This window comes from Schistocerca piceifrons, chromosome 2 (assembly GCF_021461385.2).
Source record: "Schistocerca piceifrons isolate TAMUIC-IGC-003096 chromosome 2, iqSchPice1.1, whole genome shotgun sequence".
NCBI classification, from domain to species: Eukaryota; Metazoa; Arthropoda; class Insecta; order Orthoptera; family Acrididae; genus Schistocerca; species Schistocerca piceifrons.
In genome coordinates, this window is record NC_060139.1 from 442,830,665 (window position 1) to 442,844,347 (window position 13,683).

Genomic DNA, 13,683 nt, shown 5'->3' on the forward strand with positions numbered 1-13,683 from the left:
CTAGGGAGAGCGGATGATGTTGAATCGATATGAATCAAGAAAATGAGAAATACTAGCCATGAATTCCGTATTACAAATACAGGATAGGGACCGAACGACAATGCTTACCACATTAGGATCAGTGGAACTGTGATGCCGGATAATAGCAGTGCAAACGGTGTGATAGCACTGTGGCAACCGATGTCGTTGCTCTAAGCTTCCTATCGCGAATCATGCTGACCAGACCGCGTGGTCTTAGTGCAAGATTGCTCCTGAGGTGATGGAAGGAAACATTTGCGTATAAAAATGGAGGTAACTTCCGCTCTACCACTTTCTGCAGAATGAAGCCGTCCTCGATCAGCGAACGAATCGGACTGGAGAGCGGCTCGCCGAACAATTTGTTAACTCAGGCGCCACCTCCTATTTTGGTTCCACAGTTAGGAAATATGTTCCCTTAGCTAACGAGACTGGGGTGGGGCGGAACCACTGCTGCAGTCTCAGCCCGGAGGTGCGGTGCGGTGCGGCCTTTTGACTTTCAAGTTGGGACTCCTGTTCTCTGAATGAGGAAAGTATTATTGCACTTCCAACATGATGTCGTTCAAATGGCTCTAAGCTCTATTGGACTTAACATGTGAGGTCATTAGTCCCCTTGACTTAGAATTACTTAAACCTAACTAACGTAAGGACACCAAACACATCCATGCCCGCGGCGTGATTCGAACCTCAGACCGTAGCAGGGGCGCCGTTCCGGACTGAAGCGCCTAGAACCGCTAGGCCACAGCGGCCGGAAACGTGCTGTGGCTTCAGCTTAAAATATTAAGTGTAACGGCGCAATTCCTTTAGAGAATTTCACCACTTGTGTATCCTAAATTAATTAAAATGGTGAATGTATAAATTACTTTGCCCTCTTCATTCGATAGTCTTCCACGCAAGGGGACCTTCAACTATGTTCAATGGCTGGGCAGAATTGTGTTAATTACGTTAATTTATTGATTTAGTTTTCTGACTTTCTAATTAATGATGCATCTCGTCTAAGACTGCTATCAATGAACTCAGAAGTTTGCAAGAAACCTCAGTCTGTGATTGAAACTACTGAATTAATTTTTCCCGGTTCTCTGCGATATGAAGTGGTCTGGACACTCGTTGTGAGCGTGGCATGTGCATTACATAGCTTCGAAAAGTCTTCTTGTAACAAGTTCAACAAGTGTATGCAAACTTATAGAAAATGAGAAAATCAGTGGCTTTATGAAGAAACAAAAGCAATATATACATGACATAAAGGAAATAAAGCACATTTCAGTGAAACTTATCAAATTTTTACGTCTTACACTTACAAAACCCGTATATTCGATTATGTCAAAATAAGGTTGATTGACGTGTAATGTAAATGAATTTAAGAAGGAATCAATACTCCCTTATCATCCGTTCACAGTTTTCTGACTGCTACGCGGCCGTCGAGAGGTAAAGTTTATTTTACATCCGGCAGCCGTGCACACAGTGCCGTTCGCCCGGCCGCTGAATAAGTCTGCGGCAGGCTCCGATCGCTCCGTGACTCTCTTAGCTGTTCTTCGGATTGTCTGACAAGTGTACTATCGGTTTTAACCAAGATTTAAAGTAGGTTACTTACGACCGGCCTTGGAAAAATTTCCTAGTAAACGAATGCGTCATTTTGTACTTCACCTCGTGTGTCAGTAGCATTCGCTCGAACAGCTGCACAGAAACTCGAACTGAAACCCTTCAGAATAACGGCAGTGCATCGACTGACCAATTCAGATACTATTTATTGCTCGATATCTGCATAGCAGCTGACTGTTGCAGTCTCTGTACGACTGACACGTTGAACATAAAGTTGTTCAGTTATGAAAAACACCGCGTAGTACAGTCACAGACGTGTTGGCAGTGTCTGCTCTTACTCTGTCCACCAATGAATAACTGTTGGTTCCCTGAAAAACGTTTGCATGCCGATATCCACAGACAACTACAATACATGGTTTCCTGCTCACATGTTTACACACCTCGCAGAGGCTCTTGGTGTAGCTCATGATTTTCACAATTATAGCGTCGGTTGTTCTGTGAGTTCATGTTCTCGAATAAAAACCTCCATTTTTCGCCAGAAAAAATTGCCAGTTAACATGCTTTTTGTAAAGCATTGCATGCACCATTACTTTACAAAATTTTTGTTTTCACAGTTACAATTCCGGTCTTAACGACATTATCAAGTGATGTGCTGCATATGCTGAAGAACAAAGAACAGAGTGTATCACTAAAATGTTACTAAAATGTCATACATACTGTTGTAGTACATCACTTACACTATGGTTCAGTATATGCCAGACATTATAATCCTGTGACATGTACACATACCATCCTTTTTTTTTCTTTATTGAGTTTCGATTCCCCCCGAAGGGGGCGGCGGGCTGGCAGCAGCTTAGTATGCCGCTCTTCAGCCTACAGAATTTGTTTTAAAAAGATGAAGAATAAAGGGATGATGATGCTAAGAAAATACATATGAAGCAGACAGGTAAAATAATAGACAATTAAAAAAACACGGCGACATACTGGTTTCTGTTCGCAAGAGACGTAAAATTCACACCCAGCGATAGCATGATTTCTGTTCGCAACACTTTGGAAAGACGAACAACATTGAACATTCACTTGAACACTGCACTAAAAAGTTGGCAAATATGACATACCACAGCCGAAGGCAGACGGGGGGAACCTGGACAAATGATGGGAAAGAAAAAGGGGGGGGGGGGGGAGGAGAGGAAACACGAAGGGACATATCATCATAATGCCTGATCCTTGTAACGTAAGAATACAGCAACATCAAACGAGCGTAAGGTTGCGTACTTCATGAAAATGACATAAATTACATAAATATTGACACCATTAACACAAATCGTGATGAATCTCTGTTCTTGTACACGGCCTGCATATGAAATGAAGCAGTTGGCGTGGGGATACATTCAGAGGTCGTATTTTATTTTCTATTGTCGAAGATAGTACATTCCAGCGAGAACAATAGTAATCTTAGTGCAATAGCACGGTTTTACATTTTTTGACATAACACAACTTTCTGTGTATTGGCAGAGTCATACAACACAAAGAGACGAGATAGGAACTGCATTTATAGCACAGTGATGTAAAGCGCAAATGCTATTCGTCCTAATGCACTTACAGCAGCTTAGGTGCTCATCCAAGGATTGCAGTAGTAATATTTCATATTGCTGTACATGGATATATGTTGCATGACGGGCATACACTCCAATGCCATCGGCAAATACAGCGACAAGTTCGGAATCTCATTACAACATAGAAACGCTGGGACAGGCGACAGTCCTTTATACAGCACAACGCCGCTCTCCCTGTAAACTCCTCCAACTACTTGTCTGGTTTCTCATACAAATAACCAACCACATCTGTGTATCCTGACATTCACAAGCTGCTGCATACTGCTACAATCACAGTCTATTTTATAGAGATCCACAGCACCTCTGCATGATGTAAAGACTGAACATTCACAAAAGTATGCATGACGTTTACATTGAGGAAAATATTTCTGTTCCACCTACTTCACAGTAAAAGTTAATGTACATAATTGTAGCCAGTGGATCTGGAAGGGTTAAAATACTGCCGGATCTAAGGAACAGAAGATTTTTTGATAACTTCCAGTCTATTTTATGTGCTAACTGCAGAAGAATGTGGGCATAAAGATACATACTCTACCTTGTTTGACTTAGGTTTATTGCCCTAACGACTTGAACAGAAACGTACGTAGCTTGATTTCATAATATGTATGATACCTACAACGTTTGTTCTTTTATATGACAACAAGTAAAAATCGCATGTAGTCTCGTACAGTTTACTCTATTTCTATTTTTATCTTTAGAGCGTTTTTGTCTTATGTAATCTAATTTAGCAGTTCTCCAAAACTACTGTTCAACCAGTTATATAAGTGCATCCCATATGGACTTCCCTCGTTAACATTCTAAGCACCAGGGAACTGCACGACTACATTTACGTATTACTTTTACATACAATGTATTTCTCTTGCTGTAGGTTGATACAAAGACTTGTATTTAATGAGAAGTGTCTCGTTACATATTTTTGTCTGTCAGCAGTGCCGCACTTTGGCTTGTCCTGTTGGATCAATTAAAATGCAGGCACTTTTTGGCCTTAATATATTGTTTCACCAATTGCATGTGTACCTTATTTATTTTTTATTGTTATTTTGTCCCCTCTCGCCCAGTATGGGGGCGGAGGTCGGTGCTGTGCATTCAACCCACTTTATAGCCAAGGGACAATTACAACAGAGGTGAAACAAACGCTAGCAGAAAGGTGAGATACTTGTAAGTGAAATACAAATTTTTAAAGGTGAAACTGTTGAACGTTTTTGTATACACGGAACATGGCTTCCTGGTTTTGAATTTAAAACAGTAATAATAAAAAGGTAAAATGAAAAATAATGAGAGTACATTTAAAATAAGATGTAAGACACTGATCTCGTAAAGAAGCACACCACTGTCACTAAAACTGGAAAGACCTGTGCTGGGAAAGGTTGTCTGTAGCTGAAAGGAAGAAGGTTGGGCACTGAGAAGGGAACGAGAATGGGGGCGTAAAGAAGGGGGACTGATGCGAGGTCTTGGTGGAGCAAGAGTGGATGTTAGTAAGAGAGGAGCCATAAGTGGAATGGGAAAAAGGAAGTAGGGAATGAATAGGTGAAGGGGAAAAGGCGTAGGGAAATGTGTGGAGGGAACCAAACGGGAGCAGTTATGAAGTAGAATTTATAATTGGCAGTCTGGACGGACTGCATGGTCTGAGGAAAGAATACGGTTGAACGGCTGTTCGGAGAGGATGTGGATGGTGTGGAGGCTTAGGGTTGGTATAATATGTCGGTAGAGGCGCGGCTACGTACTAGGACTAGAAATTAGGTTGTGAGAAGCTGTTCAACGAGATTGAGCAGAGGTGGGAAGTTGATGAAATGGTAAAGGATCCACTGATGGACGGATGCAGGGATGTGAAGGGAGTTATAGTGGGGCACATATCCATCCAATATTTGCTTGGGAGAGAATGGGTGGATGAAGGGTTTTGCGATGTACACGCATGTAAAGCGATGTCAAAGATTACTACTGCCATGCTTGTATGAATAGCAAAACTTCTGTAAGTCCTTTAGGACAAATAATATATGCACTTTTACGTTATTCTGCTGTAAATAAAATTCCTAACTCGTCACTTTGTACCCTATGACTGTCTCAATACATACAAAGCTGTATTTTGTTCAAAAAACCTAAAATCATACTACGGCCTTATGATTAAAATTGTTGTCGCTCGAAAGTACCATATTTCACAAGAGCAAAGAAAATACGACCTCTGCATGTATCTTCGCGTCAACTGCCCTAGATCATACGAGTATGGAAGCGGTGTACAAGAACACCTGTTCACCGGGATTCGTGTTAAGGATGACTAAATTTGTAATATTTTATGTAATTTATAGCCTTTTCACGATGTACGCAGACTCGCGCTCGTTTAATGTTGTATTCTTACAATTATAAGGCTCAGATACGATGATGACATCTGTACATATCGGAGGATTTTAAAGCTTCACATGTGCTGAAGTACAGTGTAAGTGTTATGTAATTTCCACCAATTTGCAATATAGAGCAAACGTATGTAAGGCATGTTAATACCATTTTATTTGTACACTGTTCTTTATTTTTTAGTGTCTAGAGTACACCACTTAATAATGGCCTTAAGGCCGGATATACAGTTGTGAAAACAAAAGCTTTGGACAGCCAATGTCAGATAGAACATCGTTTAAAAAGTTCTAAATGACTGTAAACCACAGACATGGCAAGTTAATCAGTTACACTACCGATGTTCTGCTTCCAGGAATGCTTGAGTTGTATGGCTGTCGAAAGTTCGACGCATAAGACTTGTAAATTATGACGGCTTAGGAAGGCAGGATTAGGGCCAAGGGGACGTGCCACTTTATCGAAGTTCCTAATCGTGCACCCACTACCACAAGTCCTATCAAAACGTTCTCTGTTTCTCATCACTCGTTCGCACCAAACCACTAGAAAAATGATGATAGGGTTGAATGATGATAACACTGTTTTAAGGAAAACTCGATTTATTGCTCTCCAGGCACAAGCACTATGCCCCTAGGTGGACTTATGTCACTCCCAATACAGTCACAATCACCCACTTAACACAGTTCTGTCTGAGTTTGCCACTGGTGTTCGGTACTTTAGGGTCGCCCATTTATTATGTAAGTAGCTTAGCGCTCGCTGCTTCGCTTACGGGGATTGTATGGTTTGTACAGATATTTTTTGCTTTTCTTTAATCGAATTTTTATGTTGTTCGCAGATTGCAACACCTAAGCTTTTCGCATTAATTAAATCCATAGAAACATGGTCTTTTCCGAATGTACTGCTGACAGAAGAAAAGGTTCTGGCAACTGATTTTGTTAGTCATCACTTTTGCGTTCTTGTATTAATATCTTCATAGTAACTTTCATCCCTTAACACATATTTCCTTACATCTAACCGAGAAGGTTAGTGAAACATTTTTCTTTTTATTTCTAACCGAGAAGCCAAATACCAATTTTCACATATGTAGCTTTAGTAACTGAATTACAATTTCTCTTCAAAAAATTTCAGTCACTATTTTACCCCCTTAGTGCTTGAATTTACCAAATTTCTGAAGCACACGTTCTTTATTTTGGACCGAGAATTCAAATACCAATTTTTGTAGTTCTAGATTCAAAACTGCCTCAACAGTAACATATTTTCAAAAAAACATTTCATCCGCTACTTTACCTCCTTCGGGATGGAATTTCAAACAATCCCTTACGAAACGGTACCTACAATATAGAACCAACACCTACGAATTTAAAGTTTCAGGTTTCCTAAAACATGTATTTATTTATTTGTAACCGAGAAATTTTGCTTTAAAAATACTTCGGTTGTTCTTTACTAATGACTTATTTTTCAAAAAACTTTCACTTAAATTTCCAAAAATGCTGAAACAAGTATTTCTTTATTTCTGATCGAGGAACTAAATATCAATTTTCGTAGGTCTAGCTTCAAAATTGCCTTAATAACGTGTTTCCAAAATACCTTTCTCCTTTTTTTTCACACCCTTAAAGACGAAATGTCGAGTAGTGCCTTCTTAAACGATGTCTCCGGTATAAGATCAACACCATATACAAATTTCAAGTTTCTGTCTTAGCGGCTAGGGCTTGGCGTTGATGAGTCAGTCGTCAGGACGTTTCCTGACCCCATTAGGTAGGAATATCGAATAATCCCTTATTAAACAATGTCTCTAGTATAAGGTCAACACTATCTCCAAATTTCAAGTTGTTGTATTACCCACTTGGGCTTGACGTTGATGAATCAGTCAGTCAGGACATTGCCTTTTATATGTACACAGATTATGAAATTTAATCTGATATTCAATTTAGACAATTTTATACGCTATCGCGCACGTCACGCGCCCGTAAGACCCGCTCGACGCGATAGCCAATGTACTGACTAATGCACACTCACTGAATGTAGAACGGGACATTCCCACGCCATCGGTGCTACTTCACCAGAGCGAAGTTCAGTAAGGGTGGATTCGATCTGTTAGGTGCAGGATCGATATCTAAACCCATACACTAGTCAAGCAGTAGTAACTGTATTGGCAGTCGATGGTCCACGGTTGCTTAAGGTCTGAATTTCAGATTGTACACGATCCTCTAAGCAGATGCCGCTGATACAGCATCTCAGGTACTAAATGCCACAACCATTTTCTCAGAGTTGTTTTAAAGGCCGCTTCCTGACGTGTTTTATTTATTCGAAGATGAATCTGTGAGCCCAGCTACTACACAGTTCGAGTAACAAGCCTTGGGGGTGGTGCAGTGTTGGGAGCTGCCCGCCTGCCTTCGGGGCTGCAGGCTCCTTCACAGCGTTGCAAGCAGCAGGCGCGTGCGCCATCCTGTACTCTGAAATGTGTCTCGCTGCGGCGAGCTGAAACTTCGCGACGTCTCTTTCTCTGAAATATACACTTCTCTTTCCTCTGGCGTAATTGTAGACCACAACAGCATGTTGGGAAAACGGTCAGTTATAGCAGCTGCACTGCATTGATGATGATGATGTCGTGTGACTGGGACCTCCCGTCGGGTAGACCGTTCGCCTGGTGCAAGTCTTTCGATTTGACGCGACTTCGGCGATTTGTGCATCGATTGGATTGAAATGATGATGATTAGGACAACACAACATCCAGTTCCTGAGCAGAGAAAATCTCCGACCCAGCCGTGAATCGAACCCGGGCCCTTAGGACTGACATTCTGGCGCGCTGACCACTCAGCTACAGGGGGCGGACTACTGCATTGATATTATCTGTTGCGCCATCCACTTTTCAACGTTTATAGCGGCCCTCTTCTCTATGAATAAGTTTGACTCAGAATTGCAACCCAGTATCTAAGCTTTTGTATGGGTAATCCGCCGATATTAGGGGTTTAAAATAAAAATCCCCTGGGAATATTACTTTATCAGCATAAAATCGTTATTGTGGCCCTAGAAAATGCATCTGACTTTGATAATTAAGTTCCACAGCTCCAGGCGTCCATCAGCTTCAGAGAATACTGACTGATAAAACTAACAGTAACAATTACCAGCCGTCTCAGTTCCACTGATGAGTGGAACTGAGACAGCTGGTAATTGTTATTAAAGAAAAAAAACTACACATTCTGCGATTAACTGGAAATAAAAGTAAGCTTACTTTTCTTTCACTATAGCTATGAAGAAAAAGACGAACTAACGAGCACAAAGAAAATGATGTATCCCATAATGGAAATTACAGTCACTGCACCTCGTAGAAATCTACACTGTGCAACACAATTAAAGGCTCACTTTTTCGGAACCCCGCATTTATCTCCCCTTGCGACACTAAAGTTTCAAATTTGGGTCAAAACTGCCTACAGTGTTCCTCTGTAATGGCGCAAAAACGTGGCGCCCTGCGACGTCACTCTTGGGCACGGCGACGCTACGAACAGCAATGTGCCGACACGTGCCAGAGAAAGGCCAGAAGCTCGTGTGAGTTGTAAGATGACTTAATGATGTCAGACTGGAACCAAGTTTCACCACACTCCTCCCCAGCGACAAAGTGGAATGTCACAAGATGGGAAGGTTGTCGCCCCTCCCTCCTTACCCATATCTCATCCCTTCTCTCTGTGCCTCTGCGATGGAAGTCAGGAACGAAACGCCCAGCGTTGAAACCACGCGGTTCTCTTACGGGTGGACAAAGAAAACAGTTCAGACACACCCCAGCTCAGAATCGACACGAATAGGCTTCAAGCGTTGGCATAAACGGCGATAATGAAAGCAACGGTTCCCTAGTGGCGTTGATTCCCACACTTTCTGCATTCGGAAACGACAGTTCGCAATGCGATGAGCAAACAGGCCGACGGTCACAACAGTCTTTGACACCACCAGACGATTCAGCCATTCTTTAAGGACACTTTGGGGCTGCAACTCCAAAAGCGTGTAATACGTATTATTTGTGGAGTAAATTCACGGACGTCCTGTAGAAACCTCTTCAAAGAACTGGGTATACTAACTACTGCCTCTCAGTGTATTTACTCATTAATGAAATTTGTCCTAAATAATATATCTCTTTTTCCAACAAACAGTTCAGTTCATACATACAATACCAGGAACAAAAATGATCTGCACGAGGACTTAAAAGCACTTACTTTAGTTCAAAAAGGGGTCCACTACTCAGGAACACTCATCTTCAATAATTTGCCAGTAAACATAAAAAATTTAGTTACAAGTAAAGATCAGTTTAAAAGGAGCCTGAAAGACTTACTAGTGGCCAACTCCTTCTACTCCATTGACGAATTTTTTAATAGAGACAAATGATGTATTGTATATATTCATACTATTAGTATTGTTATTTCAGCTTAAAAAAAATAAATAAATAAATTGACATGTTCCACATCCACGAGGATCTCCTCAGCACGGATCTATGGAACGAAAAACTAATCTAATCTAAATCTAATCTGGGCGCGATCTCACCCATTTGGTATGTAGCACAATCGCAATTTTTGCTCTGGTACGCAGGATGAAACAACTAGGGACCTTTCAAAACCATTCGACGAGGAACAGCAAGCGGCGTTTATGCTTTCTCGATCCTCCTTTTCGCGCCCTGTTGGGGTGCAACATTGACACGTGCATGATGAAAACGGTAAAGGGCGCCCCTTAGACCCTCCAGTTCGAGAACACCCTCAGTACCACCCTCATATCTTTATTCAGCACTTTAAAAGTGTTCATGTAGCGAGACAGCGATTCACGGATTCCCAGGCGTTAGTGTCACAGGAATCCCTTTCGATATCCTTGAGATTCTGCCTGTGGACAGCAGGTGCTAGTTCAACTACATACCACCACTTAGCTCAGGGTCATTGAAATGGTTGCCTGTCACATCGGTGCATAGGAATCAGTGAACGACTGTCTCTTTACAGGAACATTATGAAAGTGCCAAACAAAAGTGACCACCGGCCACCGAGCGTGTTTCCCAATTAGGGAGAGGTTGCACGCCCGCTCCGCCCCCGCCCCGAGCCACCCTTTCATGTTTAACGCTGAAGTTTCCCAGCATCATCCTTCATGTGGTAAGGATTAACGACTCTCCAAACTCTTTGACTACAGGTTTTCAGTCAACGTTTCTACAAAAGCCTTCAAACCTCTTGTTAGATGTCAAACTGAAGGGAAATGTCGCACATGTGCTATTTCCGATCACAGAGAGGGCTGTTCTCGATTTCCACGTCACATCGCACTGCCAATTGTTTTAAGACATCTTGAAGCTGCCAATCGCTGACAATATGGATACAGAGCGCGTGATGGAGGCATGAAGGCCAACGGTTTCTTACATTTCTTATCTCCATAAGATTTAGTTTCTTTCTCTCATATACAACGAGACGGAAACTCTACATACAGTTGTGTGTTGCTTGCAGATCTGAAGTCCACAAACTATTGCACGTGGCTTACCTGAAGAGTGTTATACTGGCATCCAGTGTGTTTATAGAGAGGTCTGCTCTTCTGGTCACGCTCGCAGCTTACTTTCTGGGTGGGAAAATTGCCGGACCCGAGCAGGTATGACTGCCCGTTTTAGCTCCGAATTACTTCGAATACCTCTGCCTGCAAGAACCTGCATTTCTTCTCGTATGTTTCAGATTTTCGCAATCTCTCAGTTCTACAACGTGCTCAACTCGTCTCTGGCCCTGTGGGTGCCACTCAGTATGTCCGCTCTGCAGGAGGCACGTGTGTCCGCCCATCGTATTCAGGTAAGCGCAGGCCACGTGTCTGCGAGCTCTCCTCAACACTTACCAGCATCCCTAGCATACCGAATTTCTGTTCGTTAGATGCTAAGGCATACATGCGATTCTCTCCAGCACTGACAGACGTGATAATGACTGATTGTCATGGTAACAAACTGCAAACATTCTAGAATACGACACAAGAGAAAGGAATAGTGCTTGTGAGCCAAAGTCTTCACTAATCAGTGTTGAATATAGTTCTTATGCATAGGTCCACGCTCCGAGGATACACACAGTAATTTATTCATGACATACATACTGTATATTGCCTGACATATGAAATGCAAAATCGTGGAAGCTTCGTCGGTATAAATAACATTGATGGCTTTAGGAATGATAAGGTTAGATAGTTTAAGTTTCAGACGAACCGTAAATAGAAATGGCTTTGTGACAGTTTTGGGGCTTTCCTATTTTGTAGAAATTCTCAGCTTTGACAAAAACTGATGAACTGTGATTCACAAACTTAGTACATATAGATTCACTGATGGAATAATATCCTCTGACAGTTAAAAGTTCCTCTTTTGTATTGCCACTTGAGGCACTTCAAATACGTCACGCCTGTCTAACTTTTATGCCAGTTTTATTAGGAGAAAATATCTGGAAAATATTCATCTCGTCTCTCAAGCTATTTATAGTATTTTTCATTTCCTGCCATTGCACAAGAAATATATCCATTTGCTGTTCATGCTGTCAGCAAATCATTGTAAAATTTTCCATTACAACGAACTACAGCACCCATCCCTCGACTAACATAATTTGTAGGTAAGTTGTTTAGTTCCGCTACAGTGTCTAAACTGTTGCCATCACCTCAACAAAACTCATCCCCCCATTGTAATCGGTGTCACCTACAGAGAATTTACAACTTTTTCTGGAGAATTTTTTCATATAACTGGTTCCATTAAGAGGTCTATGCCGGGAACTATTTCTCATTTTATTTGTGTCGTAGCAACCTACACATGTCACTCCAGGACCTAGCCTCTGTAATACAGTCCTTTTCCTGTGTCTTGGCATAATTCTTCTTTGAGTGCGTGAAGACGTATTCTCTTAATCTCCTAGAAGTAAGCATTACTAACTGCATTAAGGATTGAACTCTCTTCGAAAAGGGAAGCAGGCTTCTATCCTGTTCAATGGATGTCTCCCAGCCATCCGGGAGCGTGAATTCTAGGCTTTCTCTTTTTTTTGCCAAGGTCTCTACCACATTATTAAGGAGTCTTGGAAACTCGTCCTTTAGTAATGATGAACCGCCACCACTGGCAGTTTCTTCTGAGTATCCCAATTTTCATTTCTAGCAACGTTTTGTTTGTAACTATAATACCCATTTCAAATAAAATATCACTACAGAAGTCGCTTTAAAACAGCATTTCGGAACATGTACGAGAAACGGATAAATGTGAACAAAATCTGACATACAATTATCTACAATGAACTATTCTCTTAACACTTTCACTCACGCCTACAGCAGGCCATTAAGTGAGCTACACAAGCAAACCCTTTCAACGAAGAAGAGGTTTCATACCTAGACACAAGTGCTTAACAACAATGTACCATTGTTGTAAGGTATGAAACCAATCCTTGTGGTGCACTAGTCTCTCTAGAACACTGCATTCCTGTTTGAGAGTAATGCCAAGAATCTGTTCCGTTAAAAGAAACGAAAATATGTTCAGAATGTCATCCCCTCCCTTTTATCACAAAGTCACCTCGGTTAAAAGATATGAACACAGCTCTACCAGTATTTCAGTATTCTCTTAAGCTGCTAGGTATTAAAGAAAAGCTGTTTCATGCCACAATGTTAAACACAATAGGTGTTTGATACGATTCTGAGATATAATACGAAAGGAAGCTTCCCCCAAAGTGCGCGTTTGATTGGTATTTCCTGCTGAGCAACTCTGATGTGGCTGTTTTAAAGCGATCAGATCCACATAGATGGAAGAGTTGGAATTTTATGTCCCCATTACGCAGAATTATTAAAACTCAGTCAAATTAATTTCACGAGGAAAGTTTTTAGCTTGGCAACAGCTTTATAGAAGAAACGTTTCTGCGATTGGATTGATATGATTTAGGAAAACTATGGAACAATCAAACAGGAAATCGAAGCCTTTTCCCCAACATGCGATGTATGTGGTGAATAGGTGGGTCTTGTTCCTTTCGAATGCTGATCGTAATATTTACGATGAAATTAAAGTTTATTTTTATACCAGTTGTTCGGGGAAAGCGCCACAGTTGTACTTGCGGTATCCTTCTTAACGTCACCATATATATTGTGAATTACTCTCAATACTCCGTCTTTTCACTCGTCATGAAAGTATTACTGTATATTTTTTTATAACACCCAATCTCCAACATAGCGA

The 13,683-nt window shown here is 41.3% G+C and overlaps 1 protein-coding gene across 2 annotated transcripts in view; it reads left to right on the plus strand.

Annotated features, from left to right (window-relative positions):
* Positions 1-13,683, plus strand: part of LOC124775045 (ATP-binding cassette sub-family C member 4-like) — a 191,070-nt gene that overhangs the window by 65,173 nt on the left and 112,214 nt on the right. For both annotated transcript variants that reach the window (XM_047249827.1, XM_047249826.1), the window contains exons 8-9: positions 10,973-11,111; positions 11,192-11,302. In XM_047249827.1, the coding sequence (XP_047105783.1) occupies positions 10,973-11,111; positions 11,192-11,302 (250 nt within the window). The remainder of the gene's footprint in view (positions 1-10,972; positions 11,112-11,191; positions 11,303-13,683) is intronic.